The 13,310-nt window shown below is 43.3% G+C and overlaps 6 protein-coding genes across 6 annotated transcripts; 4 read left to right on the forward strand and 2 right to left on the reverse strand.

Moving 5' to 3' along the window:
* Nucleotides 1-828: 828 nt before the first annotated feature.
* On the reverse strand, nucleotides 829-2,277 carry BYT42DRAFT_363411 (Mad3/BUB1 homology region 1-domain-containing protein). Its single transcript, XM_051563239.1, has 2 exons — nucleotides 1,622-2,277; nucleotides 829-1,551 (listed from the first exon to the last, which is right to left on the reverse strand). Exons 1-2 carry the CDS (start codon nucleotides 2,149-2,151, stop codon nucleotides 957-959), a joined length of 1,125 nt encoding a protein of 374 aa, XP_051423295.1. The 5' UTR covers nucleotides 2,152-2,277; the 3' UTR covers nucleotides 829-956.
* On the forward strand, nucleotides 2,250-6,335 carry BYT42DRAFT_572356 (vacuolar protein sorting-associated protein 35). Its single transcript, XM_051568599.1, has 11 exons — nucleotides 2,250-2,435; nucleotides 2,505-2,689; nucleotides 2,753-2,849; nucleotides 2,964-3,270; nucleotides 3,343-3,550; nucleotides 3,637-3,720; nucleotides 3,808-4,359; nucleotides 4,432-4,998; nucleotides 5,098-5,217; nucleotides 5,287-5,859; nucleotides 5,963-6,335. Exons 1-11 carry the CDS (start codon nucleotides 2,405-2,407, stop codon nucleotides 6,215-6,217), a joined length of 2,979 nt encoding a protein of 992 aa, XP_051423296.1. The 5' UTR covers nucleotides 2,250-2,404; the 3' UTR covers nucleotides 6,218-6,335.
* Nucleotides 6,336-6,421: 86 nt separating this feature from the next.
* On the forward strand, nucleotides 6,422-8,120 carry BYT42DRAFT_363519 (putative RNA methyltransferase). The gene is made up of 8 exons (XM_051563240.1): nucleotides 6,422-6,511; nucleotides 6,592-6,813; nucleotides 6,868-6,998; nucleotides 7,077-7,126; nucleotides 7,183-7,532; nucleotides 7,605-7,690; nucleotides 7,749-7,905; nucleotides 7,970-8,120. The coding sequence occupies exons 1-8, from the start codon at nucleotides 6,491-6,493 to the stop codon at nucleotides 8,033-8,035; spliced, it is 1,083 nt and encodes a 360-aa protein (XP_051423297.1). The 5' UTR covers nucleotides 6,422-6,490; the 3' UTR covers nucleotides 8,036-8,120.
* A 637-nt stretch (nucleotides 8,121-8,757) lies between these two features.
* On the forward strand, nucleotides 8,758-10,203 carry BYT42DRAFT_572359 (ADP-ribosylation factor family-domain-containing protein). Its single transcript, XM_051568600.1, has 6 exons — nucleotides 8,758-8,816; nucleotides 8,878-8,987; nucleotides 9,052-9,079; nucleotides 9,150-9,231; nucleotides 9,320-9,610; nucleotides 9,676-10,203. The coding sequence occupies exons 1-6, from the start codon at nucleotides 8,813-8,815 to the stop codon at nucleotides 9,707-9,709; spliced, it is 549 nt and encodes a 182-aa protein (XP_051423298.1). The 5' UTR covers nucleotides 8,758-8,812; the 3' UTR covers nucleotides 9,710-10,203.
* A 116-nt stretch (nucleotides 10,204-10,319) lies between these two features.
* Nucleotides 10,320-11,282, forward strand: BYT42DRAFT_546578 (xylose reductase; the record flags this gene model as incomplete). The annotated part of the gene is made up of 1 exon (XM_051565893.1): nucleotides 10,320-11,282. The coding sequence occupies one exon, from the start codon at nucleotides 10,320-10,322 to the stop codon at nucleotides 11,280-11,282; it is 963 nt and encodes a 320-aa protein (XP_051423299.1).
* Nucleotides 11,283-11,588: 306 nt separating this feature from the next.
* BYT42DRAFT_594001 (uncharacterized protein) lies at nucleotides 11,589-11,969 on the reverse strand (the record flags this gene model as incomplete). The annotated part of the gene is made up of 3 exons (XM_051570737.1): nucleotides 11,589-11,639; nucleotides 11,716-11,863; nucleotides 11,938-11,969. 3 exons carry the CDS (start codon nucleotides 11,967-11,969, stop codon nucleotides 11,589-11,591), a joined length of 231 nt encoding a protein of 76 aa, XP_051423300.1.
* Nucleotides 11,970-13,310: the final 1,341 nt, after the last annotated feature.

The raw sequence follows: 13,310 nt of genomic DNA on the forward strand, positions 1-13,310 counted from the left end.
GATTGTAATCAACAGTGTGGTTTGTTTTACATATTTACATAGAGGAAGTTAATCATCGCGAAAGACGTGAAAGGATCGTTGCGCCGCTTGGGAAGAACTTTCGGCGACTGGTGAATGTTCAGTTGGAAGGGAATCGTCCTCGGCAAGAGAAGAAACAGGTTGAAATGGCATGCGTTCGGTCTCTTGGGTACGTCGTCGCGGAAGTTCAATACCTTCATTTTCATTGACACGTTGGGTCGGTCGGATTCTTTCCAGCAAAGGTATGGAGTGCCACGATTCGGCTGGGGTGATTGGTTTCCCACTGTCGAACATACTGCCTACGATTTGCATGGCCGCTCTTGTCTCGGTGGTATAGTTTTCGGTCGGTGAGGGAGGAGCTGGTCGAAGCGAGGCTTGTTCGTCTTCAAAGAATCCTACATGTGTTGCCATAACAATTAATATCGTAGCAATTTGAGAGCCGAAATTGGTTTTTTTTTTTTTTTTTTTGGTTCATTCTTATTCTCAAATTCTTACCTTCAGCGGGTGGCGCATCAAAGTTAGTGATCGGCGATGGTAATGGATTATTCTTGTGTTGTAAATGTTGTGCACGTAATTCCTCAAAGCTGAGTTGTTCTGAATTGGGCCCAATGATGTCTTTGATGGCCGCAATATATTCTGTTTTTCCAGCCGAATTGGACGATTTAATGAATTTCGGTTTCATTTGCGTGAACCACGTTTCCAATGCCAGTTCCTTTTGCTGAGCCCGTTGCGATTGGCGATAAGGATGACTGGTGTGTGACGAAGTTATATCCACCAACGGATGCTTTCGTAGTTGTTCCGCATGCGGTGGCGCCTCTGAAAAAGTAAGCAGGGGGCCATTCGTCTTTGTTCTCTTTGGCGGAGGTTGAGATGGTTCGGCTGACTGATCGTCCTAATAGGGATTGGCTTTTAGTATTATTTCTTTTCCCCATTGATTCTCATTTGCCTCTTTCTTTTCTTTTTACCTCATCACGGAATACTGTGATTGCTTGCGACGGAGGGGGTACATAATTTTTCATCGGAAGTGTGGTGCCAGCCATCTTGAAAACTTCCTGCCTGTTTTCCTGACGATGTCGTGAGCGAACGGATGGTATATAGGAAGTGGTGGATGGGGATGGGGATGGTGAGGTGGCAGCGGCGGGACGGGGGACGGACGAGGCTGGTTCCGGTTCGACGTAAACTGAAAAACGAGCATTGGGTATAGCCGTGGAATCGGCGGAATTGTTGCCAAAGGATCGTCCTTCTCGTGAGGAGGAGGCGGCAGCGGCGGCTGAGGAGGAAGTGGAAGACGATGAATTGTTGATAACGTTGCTGGGAGCGGAATAGCGAGCATCACTGTCCGTTTTTTGACCGAGCATCATGCGCTGGCCTCGAGCCATTTCTCGCATCTGTTCTCGGGCTTGAGGCACCGGATCGGCTTCGACGATTTGTCGTTGAGCAAGACGTGCTTGGAATCTGTCTCTGTATTTCTCCAGGCGTCGAATAGGTTGCGCATTTCGGTTTACGCCCAGATCCAAGACCTCCCACGCTTCTCTGTATCTATGCACACAGTCTGTCATTAGCAACGTGGAACTTAATCGCCGTCCTGCCTGCCCTGACTCACCTTCTTTTTCGTTCATAGTAAGCCGAGTACTCTTCGTAAAATGTAGCGAGATTCTGAGCAATGTTTTTCTTCATGAGGAAAAGGAAGATCTCGTTGGCATCCTCGACCCATTTGGCATACTGCATCCAACAGTGCAGATAACGTGTATCGGATTTGTAGCGTGGATCGTCCTGGAAAGTGATGGTGGCTCGTTGCAAAAGACCGACGAGATCGGAATGTTGATTGTGGCCCTGAGGAAACATTTCAATCGTCCATCGAATGTAACGCACAAAGATATCGAGAGGATCTTCGACTTGATCGAGATTTTTCAGTTCGTCCTCGTAGTCACTTTTAACTTCTTCCAATATTTCTTGACGTTCGTTGGGGTCAATCGAGTACAGTCTGGCAAGAGCCTCGACATTTCGGCCTTCACGTAACGGAATGATATTTTCTACCTCATGCTCGAAATCTTCGAATCGTGGAATGCTTTCGAGTACAAGTTGGCGCAAGTGTTCGCTCGACAAGGGCACAGCCTCATCGTGGGAATCCATTACGGCACAATCGAAAAAGGCGCCAGTTCAAAAGGTATTGTTTGAGAAGGGAAAGAAGAAGAAAAGAAAGAAGGAGAACAAAAGAGAGTAACGATAAAAAAAAATAAAAAAAAATAAAAAAAAAGAAGCAAAAAAAATCGACGCGTCTGGAAAAAAACAATCTGTGCGGCCCCCAGTATGATTTTTTTTTATATATGTATGAAGTCGCGCTATTTTTGGCATTTCGCGTTTGCTGAGATTGGAAATATTGGAAATGTTGAGTGAAAGTGATGATCATGCTTTCTGTTGGGTGAGCCGAAATTAGCGACACGTTTGTAACGGTTATTTTTTGGTGTTACACCATCTACTTTCCTTTTTTTCCCTCCAACGAAAAAATACACAACTAAACCTCGTTCAACCCGATCTTCACTGCCAAAAAAGAGAGAGAACTATGAGTGTTGCTGTCAACAGTCCGGTTCCTGCCGAAGATCAAGCAAGACTTCTCGACGAAGTTCTCAACGTCGTCAAAATTCAGGGCCACCAAATGCGCAAATGCCTTGTAAAATGTCCTTGAAAAAAAAACCATAACAAAACGTAACATTATTCATTGTGCATACTATAGGATAACGGCAAACTCATGGACGGTCTGAAGCATTGCTCCAATATGCTTGCAGAATTACGTACATCCGCACTGACGCCTAAGAATTACTATGAATTATGTAAGTTATCTTCTTCTTTCGTTTTTGCCCCGAGAAATGAAGAAGAAAAGAGAAACAAACGATATCCGCAACTTGCCCGAAATCAAAATAGATAACACCGTTGCCAACTTACAGATATGGCGATTTTTGATGTGCTGAGACACTTGACTGTCTATCTGACCGAGGCCCATCATGCCGGCAAACATCATTTGGCGGACCTGTATGAACTGGTACAATACGCAGGCAATATTGTGCCGCGTCTCTATCTGATGATCACCGTCGGCTCCGTCTATATGGGCATGCCCGACGCCCCCGTAAGGGAAGTCATGCGCGATATGATTGAAATGGCCCGAGGTGTGCAACATCCTACGCGCGGTCTCTTTTTGAGAAACTATCTCAGTGGCATGACCCGCGATCACTTACCTACCGGTGAAAGTTCAGGGTAAGTCGTCGGTTGACCGAGTCAAAGTTTTCCGCTGATGATGGCTAACCCGGCTTGTTGTTCCGAGAACAGCCCTGAAGGAAACGTTCATGAATCGATTCATTTCATCCTGACCAATTTCACCGAGATGAATAAACTTTGGGTCCGTCTTCAACACCAAGGTCACTCTCGTGACCGTGAAAAACGAGAAGCCGAACGCAAAGAGTTGCGTATTTTGGTCGGTACCAATCTTGTCCGATTAAGCCAGTTGGAAGGTGTCGATCTACGCATGTATCAATCCGTAAGTATAGTGTTTATTGGTGTGCATTGTCTTTCTTTTTTGGTTCTTGCTCACATGCATCTCTTTTGTTTTGGTTTCGTGAATAGCTTATTTTGCCGGGCATTCTCGATCAAGTAGTGAGCTGCCGTGATGTCATAGCACAGGAATACCTGATGGAAGTGATCATTCAGGTAAACAATTAATTCAGTTCCGCACCTGATTTCACATTTGCATTCTCTGTTGACATTGGGGGAACATGATCGCGCATTTCTATTTAGGTCTTCCCCGATGAATTCCATTTGCGCACTCTTCAACCGTACCTTTCGGCGATTGCTGAACTGCACCCAAAAGTGAACGTCAAACAAATCATTATTGCCCTGATTGATCGTCTCGCCGCTTATGCTAGCCGCGAAGCCGACACTGAACCTGAATCTGCGCAAAAGGACGAAATACCTTCCAAGAAGGACGATGCAGCTATCGCTGAAAAGAAAAAGAAACTTCAACAACAACTGCAAGGCACGGATGAAAAGGAGTCTTCGGATTCACAAGAGTCCCAACCTGTAGCGGATAAAAACAATGAATCACATGAACAAGGAGATGGCCAAGTCATTGAAGAAGTCAATGAAACTGCCATTTCCGAAAACAAGGATGACAACCATCAAGAACCGGAGAAGGATCAACAAGATCAAGTGGAGGATATTCAAACAGAAGATCAAGAAGAGAAAGAGGACAAGGTCAACGAGAAAACACATGCTGGTCCTGCTCACGGTATTCCCGACGATGTGGAATTATTTGCCGTCTTCTGGGCTCAGATCATTGAGCTTGTCAAGGTAGGAGGAGGGAGAGAGAGTTTCTTCATCAAGGGCGAAATACTGATGCGAGATTTTTTATCACTTCTGTAGGCACGACCGGATCTTTCCATTCAGGATCTTACGGCTTTGCTTGTATCATTGACAAATCTCTCTCTCTCGTGCTATCCCAAGAGATTGGACTACGTGGATCAGATTCTTATTTATACCAAGGACAAGATGCTGGAATTGTCGGATTCGCCTGATCTGCATTCCAAGACCACGCAAGCCAATCTGCTCAACTTGCTCTTAGTCCCCATCCATCAGTACCCTTCCATTTTGACCCTTCTATCCCTCACCAACTACCAGCCATTGCTCGCTTTACAAGCTTACAACACTCGTCGCGCTGTAGCTCACGCTGTGGTGGCCAGCATTCTGAAAAATCAGACCGTTATCAGTACGCCTGAAGACGTTCACGGGGTTTTGGAACTGTGTGATATTTTGTTGAGAGATCAAAAGGATGCTCCAATCGGTACCACGACCGCTGCGCCAATGTATGGCCATATGCGTGGCAGAAAAATGGAAGTCTCGGTCGAGCAGGAAGACTTTGAAGAGGAACAAGGCTGGATGGCCAAACTTGTCCACTTGTTTATCTCCCAGGACGAAGATACCCAGTTCCTGGTAAGTGGGGTTTGGCAGCAATTAACTCATTTTTTTTTTCGACGGTGCGTTTTTTCTCAACTGCGCTTTCTTCCATTCTTTTTTTTTCTTCTATTACAGTTACTATCGACGGCCAAAAAACAATTCAGCGAAGGCGGTAACAGAATCAAATATACCTTCCCACCCCTGGTTTTCTCGGCCATCAAGTTGGCTCGTCGATATAAGATACAAGAGAATCATGTAAGAACGCTTTCTGCCACTGCATGAATGAAATCACACCGTGACTGACGAGATCAATGGTCTTTTTAGGACGAAATATGGGAGAAAAAGACATCAACTCTTTTCCGATTTATTCATCAAGTGATCGCCACTCTGTATGAAAAATGTGAAGTCGCTGACATGTGTCTTCGTCTATTCTTGCTGGCCGGTCAAAGCGCAGACGAAAGCAACTTTGAAGATTTTGCCTATGAATTCTTTGTGCAGGCATTCAGTATTTATGAGGAATCCATCTCCGAGTCACGAGCCCAATTCCAGGCTATCACATGCATTGTGGGCGCGCTTCAACAGATCCGCGTCTTTTCGGCGGAAAATTACGACACCTTGATCACCAAAGCCGCATTGCACAGTGCCAAACTTCTGAAAAAGCCAGATCAGTGTCGTGCCGTCTATTTGTGCTCGCATTTATGGTGGATTATCGAATCTGACATTGAAAACGACCCGGACAGCGAAAAACCATTGTATCAAAATGGCAAACGCGCTCTCGAATGTCTACAAAAAGCTCTCAAGATCGCAGACAGCTGCATGGATACGGTCACCAATGTCGAACTCTTTGTGGAAATCCTCAATCGATATGTGTACTACTTTGAAAAGGGCAATGATGCAGTAAGTTCAACATTTCGATGGGTTTATTACTTTTTATTTTATGGGGGTTTTATGCACTCTATTAATCTCAATTGCATTACTATTTTCTACATAAAAAAAAAAGGTCACGGCCAAGTACCTGAACGGACTCATTGATCTTATTAACACCAATCTGGGTGATATGGATAATCCCGATCAGCATCCTCCCACCTCCAACTCATCCTCATTAGTTGAACGCGATGGCCCTATTTCCAAATATGTCCTTCGTCACTTCCATGCTACCATCCAACATTTGAAACAACGAAAAGAAGCATCCGAAGCAGATGATTGGAACGGACCACCCTACGGTGAAGTAGAAATTTCGGAAAGCTTGCAATAATAAACTTCACACAAGGTGCCATGTTGACCGGCGCACTTTGTATTTGTATATCAAACACCCATTCTCTCTTGTGTGCAATAGCTTTTCATTTTTGATGCCACATATGGTGGATTATGCGGGAAAAAAAAAAAAAAAAAAAAAGGTAACGGCAATTTTCCAAGACTGTCAGTGACTGTTTTTCCGAAATCGATACGAGAAATAACTCGCGAAACCAGAAAAAAGCGGCTCTGAACGGTTGATCTTCTGGTGCAAACGACCTGTATTTATATCAACATGAGTGACAAACAAATGAAGGTAACCTTGACCTACACCGAGGCTGCAATGGCAAGCCATCATATTGTGAGCAAACGAAAATTAAGGTTAAACATGATTAGCGCAAGAAACCACCGAAAACGTACGATAACAAGTTCCTTTCCGGACCCGAGTATGACAGCTCTCGTCCTGGCAAGGTTCAAAAGACAGGTTTTCAACCGTCAGCGGCACTCAAAGTGCCAGTGGCAGGGGAACCTCGCTCCTACACCGTAAGCGTAGCCATTCCAGCCAGCATTGTTGACGGTGCACCGACCTTGGAAATGAAGACGATCCTTGCAGGACAAGTAAGCCAGCATACGTTTCGGTAAAGAACGGTTGTACTTACTGTAAAATGATAGATTGCCCGCATTTTGGTTATTTTCAATGTGGATGAAATCGTCGTGTACGAAGATAAAATTAAGCCTGCCAATGCCAAAATCAAGGCCGATCTATTTCTGGCTCGCCTGTTTCAACACATGGAAACTCCTCAGTAAGTTAGATTCCGTGGTGGCATTACCAAAAAAACAAGAAAAACTGAATTAGACGTACTCAATCGGGTTTTTGTTAGATATCTTCGTAGGCAATTAGTTCCGTTGAGCTCGGATCTAAAGTTTGCAGGTGAGTTGGATCAATTTGGCCTGAAATGAACAAGAGATTGATGGTTTGGAAATAAGGATTGTTGCCGCCCTTGGATGTACCCCATCATCCCCAATTGCATGAAATGACCCGTTATCGTGAAGGCGTTACTCTGGAGAAAGCATCGACGGCAGAACAAGGTGGTACCTTGGTGGATGTCGGCATGTATCGTCGTGTATTAGTCGATAATACGCTCAAACCCAACGTACGCGTAACCGTGGAACTGAAAGATCCAATTGCTGCCTCAGAGACACGGAAAGGACAAAAGCCCTTGCAAGGAAAACTCGTGAGTCCAAAACTGCCGCGAGAGAAAGCCGGGTTTTACTGGGGTTACAATATCCGATTGGCCATGTCATTTTCTCGTGTCATTACCGAATCACCTTACAAAGTACGTAATTTATGCGGAAAGAAGCTCTTGCATTGCCATCAAGTTGACAAACGGTTCGAATTTTATGATTAGGACGGATACGACTTTACGGTCGGTGTCACCGATAAAGACGGTGACGATATGTACAAGGGCGCCGTCAATAAAGTGAAGGATTTCAAGTAGGTGATCCGGTTGTATGATGATGATAACATCTTGTTTTTAATATAATTTCCTTAGTCATATGTTGATTGTCTTTGGAGGACCCGCTGGTGGCTTGCAAGAAGCTGTAGAAGCCGACGAGGATCTGAAATGCGCTGGAGAGGATGCCGCTGAGTTGTTTGATTTATTTTTGAACCCGAATTTGGGATGTGGTACACGATCCGTTCGGTTAGAGGTAAAAAGTTGTTACCGGATTCTTGTTTTTGTCGACGTTGAGTGTACTTAACTGAATATTGTAGGAGAGTATGACCATGGTCATGTCCGTTTTGAAGCCAGCCATTATGAAGCATGGGAAAAAGCTGTAAAAAGTCCAGCACACTTGAATGAAACCACTCAGCGTCACAGATACCAATTTTTTCCCTGTTTTATCATAGCTGTTCTTGCATTTCTTTTTATCTCTTTGCATTGTTCTCTTTTCTTTATATTTTTCTCTCCCAAAGTACAAAACTGTAATTTATATTATTTTTTTACATCATGCCAAGACATACTATCGCTGTGCATCGCACACCAACCAAAACCGCGTCAGAAAATGGCAAAGCCGATACGACACATCATGGAGCTGACACTGGTTCTGCGACCGTTGTCTCTGATTCGAGGTTGAACCAATTTTCAAAGGAAAAGGCTTCCCATTTCTGATTTCATGAATAGATATATCGTCGACACCCGTTATACGTGTCCTTTTCTCAATTGCAACAAGAAATACAAAAATATAACCCGGTGGGACCGGCACTGCCGTAACGTCCACTTGACGCAGTGGCAAAGTCGTCTGAATTAAACTCCATTCTCTCGAAAATAGCTGGCTGCGCTTACAAATTCTCTTGCGCTCAATGTTTTCATCAAATTCGCTGTGTAAATAATATATAAAAGGGATAATCCAACTGTGTGGTCAGAAAGAGAGAAAGTAAGATTTGTTCAAATGGAAAAAATCAGCAATGGCGCACACAGCAAACTAGTGCAACCCATTGATGACGTTTCGCTGATCGGTAGTTGAATTTTATTTTCTTGCAGGCGATGCAACGTCCAACGCAGCCGGAGTTCTTGTCTTTTCCTGCTGTAAAGATTGGAAGCTGAATGCGATCGGAATGGGTAAAATGTCTTGACCCTGTCTGATGCTGTCAACAGTCTTATTAAAGGTGTCTGTGATTAGGTGCTCTTTTCAGTAGAATATTAGGCAGACTTTGGGGTGAGAAGGAAGTACGGATATTGATCCTGGGCCTCGATGGAGCCGGGAAAACCACCATTTTATATAGACTTCAGGTAAAAGCAACTATGATTGGCTTTGATCGCAGCAATGATAGATATTGATGCTTGTTTTTTATAGATTGGCGAAGTTATCTCCACTATCCCAAGTACGTGTTGTTCGCCATTGAAGGCAGTTGAAGGAACCCATCGGTTGAACTTACTTTTTTTTTGGTATAGCTATTGGATTCAATGTTGAAACTGTAACCTACAAAAATATCAAGTTTCAAGTGTGGGATTTAGGTGGACAGACAAGCATAAGGTAAGAAGAACGGCATAGGTATTGTATACATTGTACAATTTCTGATCACGTCTCTTAATTGGGGGAACCAAAAAAAAAAAAAAATTAGACCTTATTGGCGATGCTATTATTCCAATACCGACGCTGTTATCTATGTTGTTGACAGTGTGGATAAAGACCGTATGCAGACATCAAAGGAGGAATTACATGCAATGCTGGAAGAAGAGGAGTTGAAGGACGCGGCTTTACTGGTGTTTGCCAATAAGCAAGATATGGAAGGAGCATTGTCCGAAGTTGAAGTCGCCGATGCGCTCGGTTTATCCACATTCAAGAACAGACAGTATGCAATCAAGAAAACAAGTGCCCTCAAAGGAGAAGGTTTGACAGATGGTTTGGATTGGTAAGCGAATAGCCCCTCAACTCTTCTTTTCATTTGGATAAAACACTGACTTTTTTCGTTAATAGGCTTGTCAATATCATTCAAGAAAAGAAGCAATGATCACGCAAATCAGTCTAGTAGCAGATACAGCTGTCAGCTCATTGTAATTGTAGATTTATTCTTTTTTATATCTCTTTTTTTTCCTCCCTTTGAACCCTTTTATGCTTACGATAACAACAACACACTACTACTCATTTCTCTCTTGTCGCTTTTGCGTCCTTTATTATCCTTGTTTCTTTGTTTCCCGTGCTCTCGAGGAAATAAATACACTGACAGGTGGGCTTCATCGCGCGACAATCCTGATGCAATGTTCGATAGAATCGACAAATGAACCGTCACACGCTCACCACAAGTTGCGCAGTAATTTTTTTTTCCCAGACATCTAAACCAACGTCATGCCTTGTTGATGGAGCTCGATAGTGCGATTCTTTATTTGCTGCTTTTTAAATTTTGGTTTGAAATTAGGCAGTAAGCCAATCATAGCTCTTGGAAAATTCGAATTATGTCAACGGTTTTTTTTGACATTGAAATTCCCTTTATAACCTAGTTGATATAGTTTAAACCCTTCTGTTGCCGACGCGTTTTTAAATTCTCTAGCAGTTTCTTCGTCTTCCTCTCTTTTTTCTTTATCCTTTATTTCATTTACACACATTAGCTTATCATTTCCAATATGAACCAAGATCACGTTGTTTTGAACCGCACCAACCAAAAGATGCCACTTATCGGCTACGGCTGCTGGAAAGTCGACAAGGACCAGTGTGCTGACACTATCTACAATGCCATCAAAGTCGGTTACAGACTCATTGACAGCGCCGCCGTGTACGCCAATGAAGTCGAAGTAGGCCAGGGTATTGAGCGCGCCATCAAGGAAGGTATTGTCAAGCGCGAAGATTTGTTCGTCGTCACCAAGCTGTGGAACACTTGCCATCACAAGGACAATGTGCGCCCTGCACTGCAGAAATCCTTGAAGGACCTCAATCTTTCCTACATCGACTTATATCTCATTCATTTCCCTATCCCGTTGGCCTATGCTGATATCCAAAAGCATGCGTTGGACTGGTTCGAGCCTGGTACGCAAAACATGAAGATTGAACGATCGCCTCTGCAAGAAACCTGGCGCGAAATGGAGCGAGCCGTGGACGATAAACTGGTTCGCAACATTGGTGTCTCTAACTGTAACGTCCAGACCATTTTGGATATGCTTACCTATGCCAAGTACAAGCCTGCTACCTTGCAGATTGAACACCATCCTTATCTGCAACAGAACCGTTTGATCAAATGGGTCAAGTCGCAAGGCATCCACATCACGGCCTACTCGTCGTTTGGTCCCATCTCTTACCTCGAAATGTCGGAACAGGCCAAGAATACCAAGCCGTTGCTGGACCACGATGTTATCAAGTCTATTGCCAGCAAGCACGGTAAAACGACGGGCCAAGTTCTTTTGCGTTGGGCCGTTCAGCGAGACGTGGCCGTTATTCCAAAGAGTATGAATATGGACCGCATGAAGTCCAACTTGGACGTTTTCTCCTGGTCTTTGGATGACGATGATCTCGCCAAGATCGCCGACATGGATATCGGTTTACGATTCAATGACACGGTGGCCTACGGTCTTCCCATTCCCCTTTTTGACTAGACTCTATTCTATAATTCTGATAATAAAACAATACATACATCAGTAAAGAAACTGATAAAATAAAAATTTTATAAAAACGGGGTCATCGTCGTCTAGTGCACATGCTGTTCTTGCTTTTTCCATAATATGACGTTTTTTGATTTGCGTTCGTTCTGTGAATGGGTCCAAAAAGATGGCATGTTTTTAATTTATTTGATAAAGGGAATATCCTCCCTACTAGATTGCTTCATTTTTTGTACACTTGGCTTGAAAGATGTTTGGCAAAAGCAAAACAGTGATATCTGAATCGTCAAATGTGCCTTTTTTTTAAATGCGTTCCAAAGCTTCCATCAAGGCAATGCTGTTACCGCGAATAACCTACAGAACATTGACCCGTTAATTGAGTATGCATACTTTACCGCCCCTAAATCCATCATCGATGTCGACAACATACCACCATGCCAATGTTGTGTTTTTCTGTTGCACTAATTTCTTCGATCGCTTCGTCCAAAACGATGTTCATGAAAGGATCGTAGCCGCGAAGAACACCGGTCACTCGTCGATTACCGTTGAGCTGAAGCGAAAGTCGCTTATCCATATATCTAGTGATTGAACCATAATTAGACAAACGATTCTTCCTCAATGCGAATTCACAGGAAAACAAAAGAAAACACACCTTTTCAATTCCGGTGTAGCTGCTTTTCCCATGTTTTTAAAAGGACTAGAAGAGAAAAGATTAAAGGAATTAATACAATGCATAACATTTGTGTATAACAGAGAACCGAAAGGATATAAAATGAGGTGTCCTCACAGAAAGAGCAGAAAGAGATTAGCTTACCTGTTGAAAGAATGGAACTACTCAAAAGCGTTGTGCAAACTGACGGCCTAAAATGTGCACTTTCGAAATCCTTGGTCTGTGACTGAAATCGTAAGCAGAAAATTTACAACCCACGGCTGACGTCAAATCACGGTCGTTCGTTGCGGAGGCTTATGGGATGCGTCGCGTACGTTCCATGATCCGGTTCTTTGATAGTCTCGAGTCGACCATCGTTTCTATTATCTGCACTACCTGCTTCTCTTCGTGAGAAAATTCTGTTGTACGAAATTCAGATTGGTTCGTTTCTTTCATTGCGTTTCACCGGATAGAACAGCTTGGCATATTAGGCTTTTTTGCGACCATCCCGAGATTCCAAGATGTGCTGTGAATAACATTACCCTTACAGTTCCTGTTTCGACCAACTTTGTTATTACCGTTTTTGACAGTAAATGATCAACGGCGATCCATCCACATGGCTTGTCCATTCTATCCAGCAAGAACTGACTTCGTTGGCATCCAACAAAGTAATGCTGCGGAGCGTATTCGCATTTTACTCTGTTGATTTAAGCAGGAGCTCTCTCGGCGATTGAGCGACCAGCTACGCTAACTATCCGTTTGAATTGTTTGCGCTGAAGAAAAAAGTGCCAGAGATAAAGAGGTCGCTGTCATTTACTTCATGCACATGAAACTTTTTTGTATCTGCGTGCAAATAGGGTGGCTATGACAACATCACACTGAAAAGCACCACTACAAAGTCAAAAACAAAATCGCGACATATGATGAGCATTGAGCTTGCCTATCCAACTTAATTTTAGGAAATTGATAAAAGGAATATCGTGTTGAAACCGTCATTTTGAAAGGAATAAAAAGTGCACAAATGTTAACTTGATAAGACCAGAGCGACAAAACAGAATATTGAATATATCTCCAAGTCCATCGCAAAAATTCACCATTCTCTCCTTTTTCTGTAGTATTGCCATTACTACCTGTCATATCAATCAAAGCTATGGATCGGGTAGCTATTTCCGTTGATGCTTAGTATTAAATCCTATAACCACCCTTTTCAAACGCAATGACTTTTATTATGACAACGAGGACTTTAATGTGTGCTCTTTTTCTTTTTAGACAGATTTGTTTCTAGTACAACCTGCAGTTCCAATGACAATAATTCGATGAGGAAAATCAATTGTCACCTTATGACTAATCCGAAAGATTCGCAAACAAAACCCGTG

The sequence above is a fragment of the Radiomyces spectabilis genome (genome assembly GCF_025331425.1).
Source record: "Radiomyces spectabilis strain NRRL 2753 chromosome Unknown BYT42scaffold_7, whole genome shotgun sequence".
Classification (NCBI taxonomy): domain Eukaryota; kingdom Fungi; phylum Mucoromycota; class Mucoromycetes; order Mucorales; family Radiomycetaceae; genus Radiomyces; species Radiomyces spectabilis.

Coding starts and splice junctions, on each gene's coding strand:
- BYT42DRAFT_363411 (XM_051563239.1), bottom strand. CDS start 2,151: ATGGATTCCCACGATGAGGCTGTGCCCTTGTCGAGCGAACACTTGCGC. Junction 1,552..1,621: donor TACTATGAACGAAAAAGAAG/GTGAGTCAGGGC, acceptor GCATAGATACAG/AGAAGCGTGGGAGGTCTTGG.
- BYT42DRAFT_572356 (XM_051568599.1), top strand. CDS start 2,405: ATGTTGAGTGAAAGTGATGATCATGCTTTCT. Junction 2,690..2,752: donor ACCAAATGCGCAAATGCCTT/GTAAAATGTCCT, acceptor TGCATACTATAG/GATAACGGCAAACTCATGGA. Junction 4,999..5,097: donor ACGAAGATACCCAGTTCCTG/GTAAGTGGGGTT, acceptor CTTCTATTACAG/TTACTATCGACGGCCAAAAA.
- BYT42DRAFT_363519 (XM_051563240.1), top strand. CDS start 6,491: ATGAGTGACAAACAAATGAAG. Junction 6,512..6,591: donor TGAGTGACAAACAAATGAAG/GTAACCTTGACC, acceptor AAACATGATTAG/CGCAAGAAACCACCGAAAAC. Junction 7,533..7,604: donor TTACCGAATCACCTTACAAA/GTACGTAATTTA, acceptor TTTTATGATTAG/GACGGATACGACTTTACGGT.
- BYT42DRAFT_572359 (XM_051568600.1), top strand. Junction 8,988..9,051: donor CCATTTTATATAGACTTCAG/GTAAAAGCAACT, acceptor TGTTTTTTATAG/ATTGGCGAAGTTATCTCCAC. Junction 9,611..9,675: donor TTGACAGATGGTTTGGATTG/GTAAGCGAATAG, acceptor TTTCGTTAATAG/GCTTGTCAATATCATTCAAG.